General features: G+C 37.5%; 1 protein-coding gene across 1 annotated transcript in view; it reads right to left on the reverse strand.

The window, feature by feature from the left end:
* Positions 1 to 17005, reverse strand: part of map3k20a (mitogen-activated protein kinase kinase kinase 20a) — a 49359-nt gene that overhangs the window by 2042 nt on the left and 30312 nt on the right. The window contains exons 12-19 of the mRNA NM_001327940.1: positions 13560 to 13604; positions 13446 to 13473; positions 11812 to 11945; positions 11081 to 11143; positions 10407 to 10505; positions 2501 to 2617; positions 1791 to 1865; positions 1361 to 1511 (exon numbers count right to left, since the gene is read on the reverse strand). Coding sequence (NP_001314869.1) covers positions 1361 to 1511; positions 1791 to 1865; positions 2501 to 2617; positions 10407 to 10505; positions 11081 to 11143; positions 11812 to 11945; positions 13446 to 13473; positions 13560 to 13604 — 712 coding nt within the window. The remainder of the gene's footprint in view (positions 1 to 1360; positions 1512 to 1790; positions 1866 to 2500; positions 2618 to 10406; positions 10506 to 11080; positions 11144 to 11811; positions 11946 to 13445; positions 13474 to 13559; positions 13605 to 17005) is intronic.

The raw sequence follows: 17005 nt of genomic DNA on the forward strand, positions 1-17005 counted from the left end.
TAACCTAATTAACCTAGTGAAGCCTTTAAATGACACTTAAGAGCTGTATAGAAGTGTCTTGAAAAATACCAGTCAAATATTATTTACTGTCATCGTGACAAAGATAAAATAAATCAGTTATTAGAGATGAATTATTAAAACTATTATGGTTAGAAATGTGCTGAAGAAATCGTTTCTCTGTTAAACAGAAATTGGGGAAAAAAATAAACAGGGTGCTAATAATTCAGGGGAGTTAATAATAATTCTGACTTCAACTGTGTGTGTGTGTGTGTGTGTGTGTGTGTGTGTGTGTATGTATGTATGTACTGTATATATATATATATATATATATATATATATATATATATATATATATATATATATATATATATACATATATACAGTATATACATACATACACACAAAAAGGGTACAATATTGTAGTTAATAAATACAATATTAATAATATTAATAAAGAATTGTAACAAAATTTTTACAACATGATGTCATAATAATCATTAATAAATATGTCATCATGTTCTTTATTAAGACTACAATATTATACCCTCTTTGTGAATAGGTTATATATACATCTAAATATAATATATAGGTAAAAGGATTTTGCACACAAAAGGTATAAAAACCCAAAAGATAATTTATAGAAAATAAGATAACAAATGAGTAAACTTTGCATTCATTGTGCATTAAATGAGGTATAAAAACAAGTAAATTAGCAAAACTGTATTAAAATTAGTATATTGTGTATTGGGTGTACAAACAACACATTAGTATATTAGCGAATTAGTAAATTGAGCATTTGCCGTGCATGAAATGAGGTGACAAATTAGCAGAATGTAGGTTTGTTGTTCATAAAATGATGTACAGAATGAATAAATGTTGCATACAATGTTCTCAAAACATAAAATGAGGTGACAAATGAGTCAACTGTGCATGCAAAGTACGTAAAACAGTGTAACTAATTAGTTAACCAATGTGTGGAAAAAACAATGTAAACTGTTAAAAGTAATAATGAGATCATTTTTGATTTGTCGTGTGTTCAGCTCCGAAAAATGGAATTAAAAAAGTATAAAAAATTACATTTATCAAAATAAAAATGCTTACTGAAACTAAAACTGCAACCTAATAAATAAATACATTAATGCCATGTCATCAGCACTGCAATTTTTGCAACATTACACTACTACACATAGGAAGTATTTCAAAACAATAATACAATTTTCCATCCCGCAATTAACTTGTTGAGCATGACAAACACAGTCAACATGTGTTTGCGCAAAAAAGGGAGCACAAGCAACGAAATTATTTGAGTTTCTTCCTGGAATAATAGTCTTAATAATTTGAAGATAATTCTCTGCAGTACCTGAGTTGGACCTGCTCCTGTTGTGCGCCTCCCTGATGCCCGGCGCCGTCTCGATGACCAGCTCCACAGGTTTGATCACGTCTTTTCCGCTGTCTGCACTCCACTGCACTGTGTGAACGTGTCTTGTACACTTCGGAGATTTCACGTTACCCTGCGACAAACACAGCACCGGCTGAACACACTCCCAGGCCACTTAAAACACTGCATTTAAATACTTAAATATACAGTATATACCATATCCATAAATATACCATACCATAAACACTGCATTGCAATATTTAAATATACAGAATATACAATATCAATTTGACACTATATAGAAAGCTACATGCAATAAGGTTATATATAAATATATATATATATATATATATATATATACATATATAAAGTGTTATTTCATATTACCTGTAGTGTTTTGTCTAGTACTCACCTCATAGTTCACTATGTAGTCAACAGTATGTGTGCCAGATATTCCCACTATCCATTTATCCATCACGAAAGGAGGCTGAAGAGGAATTAAGATTTTACCACACACAGTAAAAACACAACATGAGGATTTTTATATTCATGACATTTATAACTACACTGTAAATAATCTCTATTAATGGACAGTTTCTGTATTTTGTGATTTACAAGTGCGTATTTACGGTTGTGAATTGCATTACAGGATGTTGATCTCTGCTCTGTTGAATTTTAATGTTGAAAAATCAACTCTACAGTTAAACAAAGTGACTTTTATTGACATTTTAGTAGTTTGAAATAATATAATGTATAAGACATACTGTAATATATAAAGAAATAAGTCTGTAAAATAACAGAAAATGCACTGCAGCTTATTACAAGGCTTTTGTAGCATAATATATAACACCAACCCGGACAATATATCACTTTAAAGTATTTAAAAATGCCAATAAACGTCACTTTTGTGAACTTTTCAAGCTTAAAAGTTGTTGGAAGAAAGATCAAGGGCCCATAATGCAATTCATAAGCATAAATAAACCGGGGGAAAATAAACAAAACACAGTACACGGTCGCTGGATCAAACACCCAGCTATTAGACCTCAGGAAACAAACTGAGTCAATGTCCGTTCTCCTGCGTTCCTCAAAACATAATGGAGGCATCTGTTCATGGTCTCCCACCTTGGTCATCTTTAAAACATCTACATCTGGTCTGTTGGCGTTAAAGGTCACGTCTTTGATGTACGCTATCGCCACCTCGTCCCCGTCCAGCTCCATGTACATTTTCCATTTGCAGTCCTGCAGAGGTCAGAGAGACACAGATGAGGGGCAAAGCAGGCATATGTGCTCGTAATCATGGAGAATGTTGTGTCTTCAGCTGTTATAATGACCCAACAGCACAACCTAGAGGACAACAGTCGTCTCAACATTTAAAATCTCACAATTTGATCTTAGCACTGAGAGTACAGTAAAAGCTGTTAGCTTAGCATTTTCTCTTCATTAGCTTTAAAGACAAACCTTTACTAAAAAAATAGACACGTCTTAAAGCGATATTCACCCAAAAAACTTTATTCTGCCATCATTTACTCAATCTTTCCATTTTAAATCTCACAAAAAAGTTTCATCTTAGCACGAAGAGTTCTGCTAAATAAACTGTAAAAACTGTTAGCTTAGCATTTTCTCTTAATAAGCTGCTAAGACAAACCTTTACTAAAGAATAGAGAGGATGTCTTTAAGGGATAGTTCACCCAAAAATTGTATTCTGCCATTTTTACTTAATCTTTCCATTTTAAATCTCACAAAACATTTGATGTTAGCACTGTAAGTTCTTCTAAATAAAGTAAACATTGTTAGCTTAGCACTTTATCTCTTAATGAAGACAAACCTTTACTAAAAAAATAAAGAAGGGGAGAGTTCATCCCAAATAAAAAACTCTGCCATTATTTACTCAACCTTTCTATTTAAAATCTCACAAACACGTTTGATCTTAGCACTGTGAGTTCTGCTTAAAAACAGTCATTGTGGTTAGCTTACCCTGCTGAAAAATCCAGCTTAATTCAGCCTAGGCTGGTTGGCTGGTTTTAGCTGGTCGACCAGGCTGGTTTTAGAGGGGTTTTGGCCACTTCCAGGCTGGTTTCCAGCCATTTCCAGCCTGGTCTTAGCTGGTTAGGCTGGGAGATGACCAGCTAAAACCAGCTTGACCAGCCCAGCCAAGCTGGGAGTCCAGCCAAAACCAGCTATATCCAGCTTAAACCAGGCTGGTCAAGCTGGTTTTAGCTGGATTTGGCTGGTCATTTTCCAGCCTGATCAACTAAGACCAGGCTGGAAATGGCTGGAAACCAGCCTGGAAGTGGCCAAAACCCCTCTAAAACCAGCCTGGTCGACCAGCTAAAACCAGCCAACCAGCCTAGGCTGGATTAAGCTGGATTTTTCAGCAGGGCAGCAAATAATAACTTGACTTCTTGTTGATCATTTGGTTTCAGAAGTGGCTTATATGAAAAACAAAGGCCTCTAGATCATGCTTGTTTGACCAAAATAAAATATGATCATGCCTTGATTTTTAATGATTTCATTAGGACAGTAAGGTCTGACTTTGCTTAGACTAAAGTCTTGTCACTGAACAGAAATAATGTCCAGTATAGAATTTGTAATGTAATGGGCAGCACAAATGTCTTGACACCTCAGGCTGGTGATGTTGCAGACCTCTCGCACGCCCCCATACTGAATGTAACCCCAAACCATGATTTTCCTTCACCAAACTTGACTGATTTCTGTGAGAGTCTTGAGTCCATGCGGGTTCCAGTAGGTCTTCTGCAGTATTTGTGATGATTGGGATGCAGATCAACAGATGATTCAAGGGAAAAATCCACCTTCTGCCACTTTTCCAAATGATCAACTAGAAGACAAGTTATTATTTGTTGCTCTTACAACTGGGATCGACGACAAGACTTTCGTCCTGTCGTGTATAACTTCAAGTCATAGCGTCTAATATGTATTGATTTGTGTAAGAAAACAAATACAGCACCTATCAAAATTCTGAGTCACAATAACTTTAAAAGTCACAGTGTCTAATATGCTACCAAGAAAGAGGGCGACCATGTGAGAGTTGCAGAGAGCTAGCTGCCGGCAATATTGCTGCTGTTAGACAACATAATGTACTTTTAAAGCTTTTTTAGGCAAGAATGTAGCTAATTAGATTGCAACTTTGCAGTTTATTTATAAGGAGAGCGTCTATTTTAAAATATTTATAATTTCGGAGCATCGGATTCAGTGCATCGGCCGCCATCAGTCTGTCTGAGCAGACCAAAGAAAGTGACGGTTAACGTTCCACCACAAGATGGCATCAAGAGACCGCATAAAAAGTCCTCAGGTAAGAAAAACAGCATTTTCTCAGAGTGTGTTTTAAACTACAGCTGAACAAATCATTATAGAACAGGAAAGTGACATTCTAAGTCGATCTCTCTTTTGTATTTTGTAGTGCTGTGTGTATGCCACAGAAACTGGTAGTGTTTGCTTTGCTTTGGCCTTTTTGGGGTTAATTACTGTGATACAACAGAGAAAAACTGGGAAATCTCTGTAGACTGATGGCATTTCATGCCGTTCAGCGTTATAATCTTAAAACATGAGCAAAAATCAGCTGCTTTGTCATCACTTTAGAAATTACGCTAGAGAATCATTCAAACACTAGTTTTAAAGTGACGTTGGTGAATTAGTAGCGGTTCCTGCTGTTCTGACGTCAGCTGCAGATAAAAGCAAATATTTCCCTGATTTCTGATTTTTTTAACTTAATTTGATATTAAATGTTTTATTTTAAATCCACTTCAATTTGTAAAAAACAATGAAGTTAACTTAATTGATTTGTGTAAGAAAACAAATACAGCACCTATAAAAATTCGGAGTCACAATAACTTTAAAAGTCACAGTCTAATATGCTACCAAGAAAGTGGGCGACCATGTGAAAGTTGTAGAGAGCTAGCTGCCGTCAATATTGCTGCTGTTGGACAACATAATGTACTTTTAAAGCTTTTTTAGGCAAGAATGTAGCTAATTAGATTGCGAATATGCAGTTTATTTATAAGGAGAGCGTCTATTTTAAAATATTTATAATTTCGGAGCATTGGATTCAGTGCATTGGCCACCATCTTTTTGGGGTTAATTATTGTGATACAACAGAGAAAAACAGGGAAATCTCTGTAGACTGATGGCATTTCATGCCGTTCAGCGTTATAATCTTAAAATGTGAGCAAAAATCAGCTGTTTTGTCATCACTTTAGACATTACGCTAGAGAATCATAAAAACACTAGTTTTAAAGTGACGTTGGTGAATTAGTAGCGGTTCCTGCTGTTCTGACGTCAGCTGCAGATAAAAGCAAATATTTCCCTGATTTCTGATTTTTTAAACTTAATTTGATATTAAATGTTTTATTTTAAATCCACTTCAATTTGTAAAAAACAATGACGTTAACTTAATTGATTTGTGTAAGAAAACAAATACAGCACCTATAAAAATTCGGAGTCACAATAACTTTAAAAGTCACAGTGTCTAATATGCTACCAAGAAAGAGGGCGACCATGTGAGAGTTGTAGAGAGCTAGCTGCCGGCAATATTGCTGCTGTTGGACAACATAATGTACTTTTAAAGCTTTTTTAGGCAAGAATGTAGCTAATTAGATTGCGAATATGCAGTTTATTTTTAAGGATAGTGTCTATTTTAAAATATTTATAATTTTGGAGTATCGGATTCAGTGCATCGGCCGCCATCTTTTTGGGGTTAATTATTGTGATCCAACAGAGAAAAACAGGGAAATCTCTGTAGACTGATGGCATTTCATGCCGTTCAGCGTTATAATCTTAAAATGTGAGTGAATCAGCTGTTTTGTCATCACTTTAGACATTACGCTAGAGAATCATTCAAACACTAGCTCTAAAGTGACGTTGGTGAATTAGTAGCGGTTCCTGCTGTTCTGACGTCAACTGCAGAAAAAAGCAAATATTTCCCTGATTTCTGATTTTTTAAACTTAATTTTATATTAATTTTATATTAAAAGTTTTATATTAAATCCACTTAAAATTGTAAAAAACAATGAAGTTAACTTAATTGATTTGGGTAAGAAAACAAATTTAGCACCTATAAAAATGCTGAGTCACTATAACTTTAAAAGTCACAGTGTCTAGTTCATTCATTCATTCATTCATTAATTTTCTTGTCGGCTTAGTCCCTTTAATAATCCAGGGTCGCCACAGCGGAATTAACCGCCAACTTATCCAGCAAGTTTTTACGCAGTGGATGCCCTTCAAGCCGCAACCCATCTCTGGGAAACATCCACACACACATTCACACACACACTATGGACAATTTAGCCTACCTAATTCACCTGTACCGCATGTCTTTGGACTGTGGGGGAAACCGGAGCACCCGGAGGAAACCCACATGAAGGCAGGGAGAACATGCAAACTTCACACAGAAACGTCAACTGAGCAGAGGTTCGAACCAGCGACCTTCTTGCTGTGAGGCGACAGCACTATCTACTGCGCCACTGCCTCGCCCCACAGTGCCTAATATGCTACCGAAAAGAAAAAAAAAGTTCCCATCAATCCCTGGTTTCAGACTTTGTCTTGCTGTAAATCTGTGCGGCACCGTAAGGTGTGGCGTGTGAATGCAAACATCCCTGAGGAAGCGTGAGAATAAATCATTCCAGCATTCATTCACACACACAGACACACACACACTCCGGTTTCTAGGCCAGAATGATGTGCTGAGACGAGATCAGAGTGCAGGAAAGCGTCCGTGTTCGTTTCTCAGCCATAACAAGAGCGAGAGACCCGAACATCCATTCTCCTTCGCATTAGCAATGGAGATGAGCCCCCCTGTACCGAGAGGCCAGGCTAGAGCGGTAATGATCCGTCCAATCTGCCATCCCGGTGCTGAGGTCAAAGGCAACAGCTTAAAGCACGTGCTCATTCCCGCCACACACACACACACTCACGCTAGGAGCAGAGCAAGCACGTGTGTGTTTGTTTCTGGACGGGGCTTAAAGCGTTGACCGAGCGTTTGCCAAACGTTAGCCGTTCTCTAATAGCAGCCGCAGAAACAATGTGCGGTAATGACGGCCAGCGTGGTAAGCGTCTAATGACACCTCATACATAATTCAGCACCTTTTCCGGCGACTAAGCCCTGATATCCTCATTAACAGAAACACTCGGTGCTGTCAGATGGGCAAAAGCACAATCGCAGGGTCTCATTTAGGCTTTGAGAAGTGCAGCTGGTACCACGACACCGCCAGGAACGAGAGAGAGAGAGAGCGTAAAAGACGAGAGAAAAAAAAAACCTTGAGCAGAGCGGGTTTGTTTTATTTAGTGCAAAAAAAAGCTTGCAGTTTGTAAAAACAAGGCTGACACGGAGGCTGACACCAGGCAGGGGAAAATAATTAGCTCTCATTTTCTCAGACTCCTGTTTCCTTCTTCCCGCTGAGCTTCCTCCCAACCAAACCACCACATGTCAGGAGAAATAGGAGGCAATTAGCGGCCCCGCTTCAGCCCCGCCGCACGCCTTGAAAGGGGACTTTTTATGATGGGACAATGAACAGCTGAAAGATTAAATAACATTTGCCTTTTAAAAAGAAAATGACTTCTGGCTAAATTTTTTTGATTAAATTCAAAGGGAAAAGTGAAGAAGCAGTCGCTCTCTTGTGTCAGGGGCCTAAACAAAGGCTCGCCGGCAAGAGGGGGTGGATGCGACGCGTCGCTCCAGATGAAAAAAAAATATTATTTATCTCTTCTCTTTCTATTTTTTTTGAGAGAACAAAAACAAGAGGCTTGGGAAGCAAAAAATGCGAGACGGTGGTCAGTCGTCGGAGGCGTCGTTTACTCTAAGAAGACAACTTCAAATCAAGGAGCGCTGCAATTGCTGCAGCAAAAAAAAACAAAAAAAACGTCTCGGGCATGACAAGGCATCACATCGCTGACAAAAGCCCCCTGTTAGCATGGGAAGTGAAGCAGGAATACTGATGCAGAAATAATGACAGCAAATCACAAATAAATCAGAGAGTTCACACACGCTAAAGAGAGCCCCAATATTCAGATTAATAATCAAGAATATTACTGCTGAGGAATGCTAATACTTTTTTTTTAAGTGATCAGACATGAGTTAAAACATTTTACAATTTGTGTTTAAATGAATGAAAGGCCATCATCTTCTAGAAAAAAAACTCATTTAACCCCTTCATGTTGTATATATAGTAATAATAAATTTCGATCGAAATTTATGCTCAACTTCGATTATCGAATCAAAAAATAGAATCGTCGATGCTGCCACGCCCCCATGTCACGTCAGCTTGGCTTGCCAAGCAGGAAAAAAACAGGCTTGTTGAAGAGCTTGTTAAACTGCAGAAGCAGGAGACCCGTCGACAGAGCTTAAACCCTCTCCTCTTTCAATGAAGTCGCCAGTGTGTAAGCATTTTGGATTTCCAGTGAGTTATGTTGACAACGTTCGTGTTGTCGACAAAAAAAAAACACAGTTTGCAAGCTCTGCTATGTACGTATTACGGTTGGGATGATAGACGATGCGCGCATCGCGATCCTCCGCCCCGCACCAGTTGCAAATCCGCTCGCGAAAAATACACTCAGGCCCTGTTTACACTAATATGTCTTTGTTTTTAAATGGCAATTTAGAACGACAACGATCCACATCCACACTGGCGTGTAGCATTTCTGAGCAGCCCTCCTTCCTCACTACCTCTGAAAACGCACATCACGTGACCACACACACTCATTCACACACAGATACAGACGCACACACATTGTCATGCGCTCGAGACAGCGGGTCAAGGCAGTCAGCGGGTCAGTAGACTGCTTCCATCTTCCATTACACAAGTACTTAGTCATTTTAGTGAACACCTCAGATACTGTTGGCTGGTTCCTGTTGGTTGTGCGTCTTTTTTACCGACGCCATTATAACGACACAGATCACTGCCTATTCACGAGTCCCGCAGAAAAAGTGATTGACAGGTGGTGATTATGTGTGTATCTTACCTTTATTCATTTACTGTATAATTTGTTTATGGGTCAAACAAAGACCATGCAGGTCAGATAGTTTAAACGGTAGGCTACAAATAATTAATTCGTTATTAATTAATTATTTATAATCGAAAATCGAATCGAGGATTTGGAGGATCGTGACACCCTTAATATATATATATATATATATATATATATATATATATATATATATATATATATATATATATATATATATATGTGTGTGTGTGTATATTGGGATATGTGTTTTTTATTTCTTTTGATGTGCTTCTTTTTTCTTTAGTAAAGTTCATTTCAAGACTTGAATAATAATACTTGAATAATAATATATTTTTTTATAAAAAATAAAAAAAAACAACAGTTGAAATATAATTATGGTTGGAAAAATACAAACATCTTCCTTAATATTCTAATGATTTTTGGCATAAATGGCCATTTATTTATATTCAACCTTTGGAATAACAAGCATTTACATATTTGTTCAAACATGTTATATAAAATTTCATATACAGCTGACATTACAATTATTAGCCCTCCAGCAAAATGTTTACTCTTTTAATGTTTAATCAATTTCCCAATGGATATTTACATAGCAATATTTCACACTGTTTCCTATAATATTTCTTTCTTCTGGAGAAAGTCTTAATTGTTTTATTTTAGCTAGAATAAAAGCAGTTTTTAATTTTTTTTAAACATTTTAAGGTCATTATTATTAGCCTCCTTAAGCAATACTTGTTTCAATTGTCAACAGAACAAACCATCATAATACAATAACTTACCTAATTACCCCAGTTACTGTAAGTCTTTAATTGTCACTTTAAGCTGAATACTAGTAAATATCAAGTCAAATATTATGTGCTGTCATCATGGCAAAGATAAGGGAATCAGTTATTAGAAATCATTAAAACTATTATGTCTAAAAAAATGTTGAAGAAATATTATCTCTGTTAAACAGCACTTGGGAAATATTTTTAGATGTATTATATGTTCATACAATATATAGTCATATATTAGATTTCTGTATAGGTGACATATAGGGGTGTAAAATGACCTTTTGTCCTGTGCCTGCTTTCCAGTGATACCCAAACACCAGCTCCAGGTTCACTGTCTTGCTCCAGTCCTCGTCTGCTTCCTCAGAGGCCGAACCGTCCTAAAGGTGGACATAAGTATGAAAAGCGCACATAAACTGATATGAAAGGGGAACTATTATGCATAAATCACTTTTATAGGGGTTTAAACACAGTTGTGTGCCAACAGTGTGTGAATATAACCAGCTTCTAAAGGTAAACATGAATTATTCCTATTGTTTATAATCACACTAGATCAAAGCAGTCTGCAGAAACACTTTGATTGACATTCTCCCAATGTACGCATCATCAGAGGGTGAAAGCCCCGCCCACTAGTGACCAGCTTTCACTAATTAGCATAGGACGTTAGTCTTGTTTTTGAATCTGCCACTATGCTGACACACAGGCATTCATAGCTCCGCCCTCTTTCGAAAAGAACACAATCTCATTAGAATTTAAAGCGACAGTCAGCAAAACACCACAGTTACCATCAAAGCCTGAAAGGGTCAGTTTTAGAGATATAAAGCATTATCTGTGTGGTATTTTGAGCTGGAACTTTACATACACACTCTAGAGACGTGATTTTACATCTTGTAAAAAGGATGCATAATAGGTCCCCATTAAACATTATATAAAAAGCAATATGAAGATCACATGCCTTGATCAGCGGAGGAAAGTGAAACAGATTCAGGTAGTCGTGGGTCAGTTTCTCGATTTCAGTCTGAAAAGGAAAGATTTGACGTTATGTTTAAAACATTAAGACATGCATTTATGCAGCGCACTGACAATCAGCCAATGGCCAGCTGTGTGTGAATGCGGCATAATTATTACCTGTTAATGGACTTTCAGCGGCAAAACAACAATTAATACCATTGTGTATCACTTATGAACGTGTAATTGGTGCTCTGGCATGTGTCATATACATCTAGAGTAATTAATTCAACAAATGCCGCTCTCTACGGAGCACACGCAATAGTGCTTCACGGGTTCAGAAGTGTGGTGTCAGTTAGCAGCAGATCCCGGAGGAAGGAAATTATTTCTCAGAGGTTGCTCTTTCAGAAGCTTAACAATAAGACAGAATGGAGTTTTCAATTAAACATCACTGTCACAGATCCTTCTTAAAGGTGCAGCTCAGCGAAAAAAACGCAAGCTCTTTCTGTAGTACACTCACCGGCCACTTTATTAGGTACACCTCTCTAACTGCTTGTTAACACAAAATTCTAATCAGCCAATCACATGGCAGCAACTCCATATTGTAGTTTACTGTAGCAATTAGAAAATTCATTCATGGGTTCCACCATATTTTTAACGGTAAACTTCTGGCAACCACAGCTGCCGTATTATTAGTAATTGCGCAGCTTTATTTTACAGCTAGCAGAAGTGCTGTACCTTCAGGTGTATGATGTGTCCTTTAGACGTCACACCCAGATCTCTCATGTCAGACTCGGACAGCAGCAGCAGTCTCTGTCCTGTGATGTGGTTCTGTCTGAAGACATTGGCGTACTGCTGCAGCTCTCCGTCACCTGTGCAGAAAACACACACCTTTACTGCTCCATCACACACAATCTGAACTACCAAACTGATGATACCGGCTAAACCTATACTTGAAAATATAGCAATCAAAGACATGTCTCTGGATTTTCATGTGGATATCAGTGTTGGATGTATTTAGTTACTGTAATTAAATTACTTATCAAGTAACTTATCGTAGGTGATTACTTTTCATTTTTCAAAAGTATTGTAGGGATTACATTTAATTTTTAAAAGTATCATAAGGGATTGTTCTTTACTTTTAAAATGTATCATAAGAGATTACTTTTAATTTTTTCAAAAGTATCGGAAATGATTACTCACCATTTTTCTAAAGTATCAAAGGAGATTACTTTTCTTTTTCAAAAGTATCGTAAGAGATTACTTTTCATTTTTCAAAATTATCGTAAGGGATTACTTTTCATTTTTCAAAATTATCAAAAGGGATTACTTTTCATTTTTTTTAAAGTATCAAAAGGGATTACTTTTCTTTTTCAAAAGTATCGTAAGAGATTACTTTTCATTTTTCAAAATTATCGTAAGGGATTACTTTTCATTTTTCAAAATTATCAAAAGGGATTACTTTTCATTTTTTTTAAAGTATCAAAAGGGATTACTTTTCATTTTTCAAAAGTATCGTAAGGGATTACTTTTCATTTTTCAAAAGAACCGTAAGGGATTACTTTTCATTTTTCAAAAGTATCGTAAGGGATTACTTTTCATTTTTCAAAAGTATCGTAAGGGATTACTTTTCATTTTTCAAACGTATCGTAAGGGATTACTTTTCTTTTTTCAAACATATCGTAAAGGATTACTTTTCATTTTTCAAAATTATCAAAAGGGATTACTTTTTTAATTTTTCAAAAGTATCGTAAGTAATTACTGGATTACTTTTCATTTATGAAAAGTATTATATGAGATTACTTTACATTTTTCAAAAGTATCATAAGATAATTACATTTTCTTATAATGTACTTGTCTTCAATACTGTAAATAAATTTTATAGTTTTGTATAAATCAATTCAGAGAAGCAGAGAAATTGCTTGTCTTTTTGTTGAAGAAATATATTTTGCAGAATGATTTTTTTAACTAAAGCAAGTTACAGATGATGGCACATGCGTGCACAAAAAATTATTAGTAGTATAACTTCAGAGAAAGAGTTGTTATTAAATATATATTTAATAACAGAACAGAATAACAGAACAAGGATTTCTTTTCCCTGTATTTTATTCTTCTGGAGAAAGTAATTTGTTTTAGAAATTGGAGAAAAAATTTAAAGGGAGGGTTAATAATTCAGGAACTTAAATACAATTTAGAACGGTTTAAGAATTTTTATTTTTATTTTAATAACATCTTTAAAGAGAACAAACATTTTGTAAAAATTTTTGGGTCACTTTCGATTAAGTTACAGCTGAATGAAGTAATCATTTCTTTAAAAAAATACTCTTACTAACCTCAGATTTTTCTACAATAGTGTGTATAGAGAAACTCACCTTCAAAGATCTGCTCCATCCAGAAATGCTAGTTTTGAAAGAGCAAAAAAGTTTTAAAACCATGAAAAGTGATGAAAATATCTCTTTAGAATGAGAGATGAACTTTACACCCACCACATGCTCTTCTGTCCAGGAGTGAATGGCCAGGTTTGGAAGAAGCTGTCAGACAGAAAAATGAACAGAAATACTAAATCTGTCATCACCTTCACTCATATAATCACATCTCATCAATATAGAGCAAGTGTTTATAATAATATGAAGCGCAGATTACACTTATAATATGACAAAAAAAATCACGACAACGTTGTTCAGTTATATAAAGTTTAACTTAATATTTGTAGTCAGTATGACTGGTTTAAGTTGAGATGACTAGAAAAGTTAAGTTCATCTAAAAAATGGAAGGCAGCAGAATGTTTTACAGTGTATTTACAAGAATTATTAAATACACACACTAAATCAAAATACAGTTTATTGGGGTAAATACAGAAGTCAGAGGAGAATGGCCAGACCGGTTCTAGCTGATAGAAAGGCAACAGTAACTCAAATAAGCACTCGTTACAACCGAGGTCTGCAGAAGAGCATCTCTGAACACACAACACGTCCAACCTTGAGGCGGATGGGCTACAGCAGCAGAAGACCACACCGGGTGCCGCTCCTGTCAGCTAAGAACAGGAACCTGAGGCTACAATTCACACAGACTCACCAAAACTAGCCAATAGCAGTTTGGAGAAACGTTGCCTGCTCTGATGAGTCTCCATTTCTGCTGCAACATTCAGATAGTAGATGGTCAGAATTTGGCATCATCAAAATGAAAGCATGGATCCATCCTGCCTTGTATCATCGGTTCAGGCTGCTGGTGGTAGTGTAATGGTGTGGGGGAGATTTTCTTGGCACACTTTGAGCACCAATTGAGCATTGTGTCAACACCACATCCTACCTGAGTATTGTTGCTGACCATGCCCATCCCTTTATGACCACAGTGTCTTTATCTTCTGATGGCTACTTCCAGCAGGATAATGCAGCATGTCATAAAGCGTGAATCATCTCATACTGGTTTCTTAAACATGACAATGAGTTCACCATACTCAAATGGCCTCCACAGTCACCAGAGCTCAATCCAATAGAGCACCTTTGGGATGTGGTGGAACAGGAGATTCTCATCATGGATGTGCAACCGACAAATCTGCAGCAACTGCGTGATGCTATCATGTCAATATGGAGTAAAATCTCTGAGGAATATTTCCAGTACCTTGCTGAATCTCAGCCACGAAGGATTAAGTCCGTACTGATGGCAAAATGGGGTCGAACCTGGTACTAGTAAGGCGTAACCTAATAAAGTGGCCAGCGACTGTTGTGTTTTTTTTTTTTTATGAGAATGTCAAGAATCTTGAAGAATCTGAAAATGTGTGAATTCATAAAGACATGTTGTGCTCTGTTAAAGATGGAGAGCTAATATTTATAAAATGGCTGGAGTAAAATGCACATCTATTAATTGTGGTATTTTAATATGGTATAAAGATGAATTTTAAAAATAAAAAAAAAATCTTTTTCTCTCTCTCTCTCTCTTTCTCTCTCTCCTGATGGTCTGCTGAAATTGGCCAATCTTACTGTCAGTGAAATGTCAGCGGTGTGTAAGTGCGCTCTGTCCTCACGCTGTTCTCTCAGGCTCTCCTCAGCGTGTGGCTATACATCCACTTCATTTCCCATAAATAACATCCATAAGGAGCCGGTGGGCGTCAGACGGCCTCACCTAATACAGGAGAGAGAGAGCGCTCTACACCCCTGACACACACTTCAAACTCTCCTGACAAACACTGCAGCTTTTCTCCAGCACATAATCACCGCTGCTGACGGACAATACATTCACAAGCACTTCACATACACACTTTGAGGAAATGCGTGCGGTTACATTAAGAAGCTCTTTCTGATCAGATCTCTAAGCAAAGCTGAATAAAAGTAGAGTATTGGGAAAAAATCCTCAGACCCCTTGAGAGGCCACATGTCGGTGCGGTTGGCCCTGGGTTCTCCTAATGCAAGACAATGCAAGACCTTATGTGGTTAAAGTGTGTCAGCAGTTCCTGCAAGAAGAAGGTATTGATGCTATGGACTGATCCCCAAACCTGAATCCAATTAGCACACTGGAACACCGTGTTGCAACACAAGACTGTCCAGGAGTTGGCGGATGCTTTAGTCCAGGTCTGGGAGGAGATCCCACAGGAGACCATTCGCCACCTCATCAGGAGCATGCCCAAGTGTTGTGGAGAGGTTATACAGGCCTCACCAATGAGCCTCATTTTGACTTGTTTTAAAGACATTGCATCAAAGTTGGAACAACCCGTAGAGTGTTTTTCTGCTTCAATTTTGAGACTCCACATCCAGACCTCCTAGGGTAAATACCAACCCAGGCTCATTGTGGAAATGTAGCCCCGCGGACGTTTCTGGAGACCCAGGAGGTATGTATTTGTGCAGTTTTTGTTTTGGCGAATCCGCGAGAGGCCGCTGAGCGCGTTTTTTTGCATCTCGAACGCCTCTCGGGAGCACATGCTGTTCGCGCTGTTCTTGCGTGAAAAGCCGCCGAAGGCCACTGTCGAGCAACTGTCTGTCCGAATAACTGACTGACTGACTGAATGACTGAACGATCGACTGGGCGGCCGGCCAATCGGCCGATTCAGCCTCCTCTTTCCCCAAACCCAAGCGACGATTTACAAAAGTCGCAAAAGCCCTGGTCCGATTTTGACAGAGTTTTCGAATTTCACCGCATTCTCTCTCCGTCAGAACCACGTTCGCTTTATTATTTAGGATTCTGTTTTTCATATTACGTGATGCTCTTCTCCAGACTCGAACCTGGTCGTCGGCTGGCTCCTCCTCCTCCGGGCCTACGCTCTGCCTATCTAACACTACGAGCTAAGCGGACAAACTGGTTGCGGTGGGAAAGCCCTCCACACAGAGGTGAGCCGTCAGCCGGTGAGCGCGAAAAAGAGGAGCGCCGTCACACCGCCCCGTAGCGATTGCTTGAAAAAACGAATTGCGGCCATACGTATCTCCGGCCACGTAAATCGCGGTCTCCAGAAACGTCCGCGGGGCTACGTTTCCAGAATGAGCTTGGGTAGGTTAATACATTTGATTTCCATTTATATTTTTGTGTGGTTTTGTTGTCAGCAGATTCAACTATGTAAAGAACAAAGTATTTAATACGAATATTTCATTCATTCAAAACTAAGATGTGTTATTTTATTGTTTCCTTTATTTTTGAGCAGTGTAGTGTACATATAAACATACTAATACAGCTTTTAAAGTCTACTAAAAAATGAAATGATCTGCCAGACATGAGAGTGAACAATGACTGAAAATCCCCTTCTGAGTAAATATTAGCTTTGATGGCTTAATTAAGGTTGTAACAAAGATGTAACAAAGATCAAGGGCAAATAAATCAAATGTAGATATAATACAAGTCTGTGAATATCAAAAGGACTGTTATTTAAATAATCTGTAAGTGGCACCTTTTTATAGTCCTATACTAAATAATGAAGTTGATAATGAATGTTGAATACTTTAGCTCA

Source organism: Danio rerio, chromosome 9 (assembly GCF_049306965.1).
Source record: "Danio rerio strain Tuebingen ecotype United States chromosome 9, GRCz12tu, whole genome shotgun sequence".
NCBI lineage: Eukaryota > Metazoa > Chordata > Actinopteri > Cypriniformes > Danionidae > Danio > Danio rerio.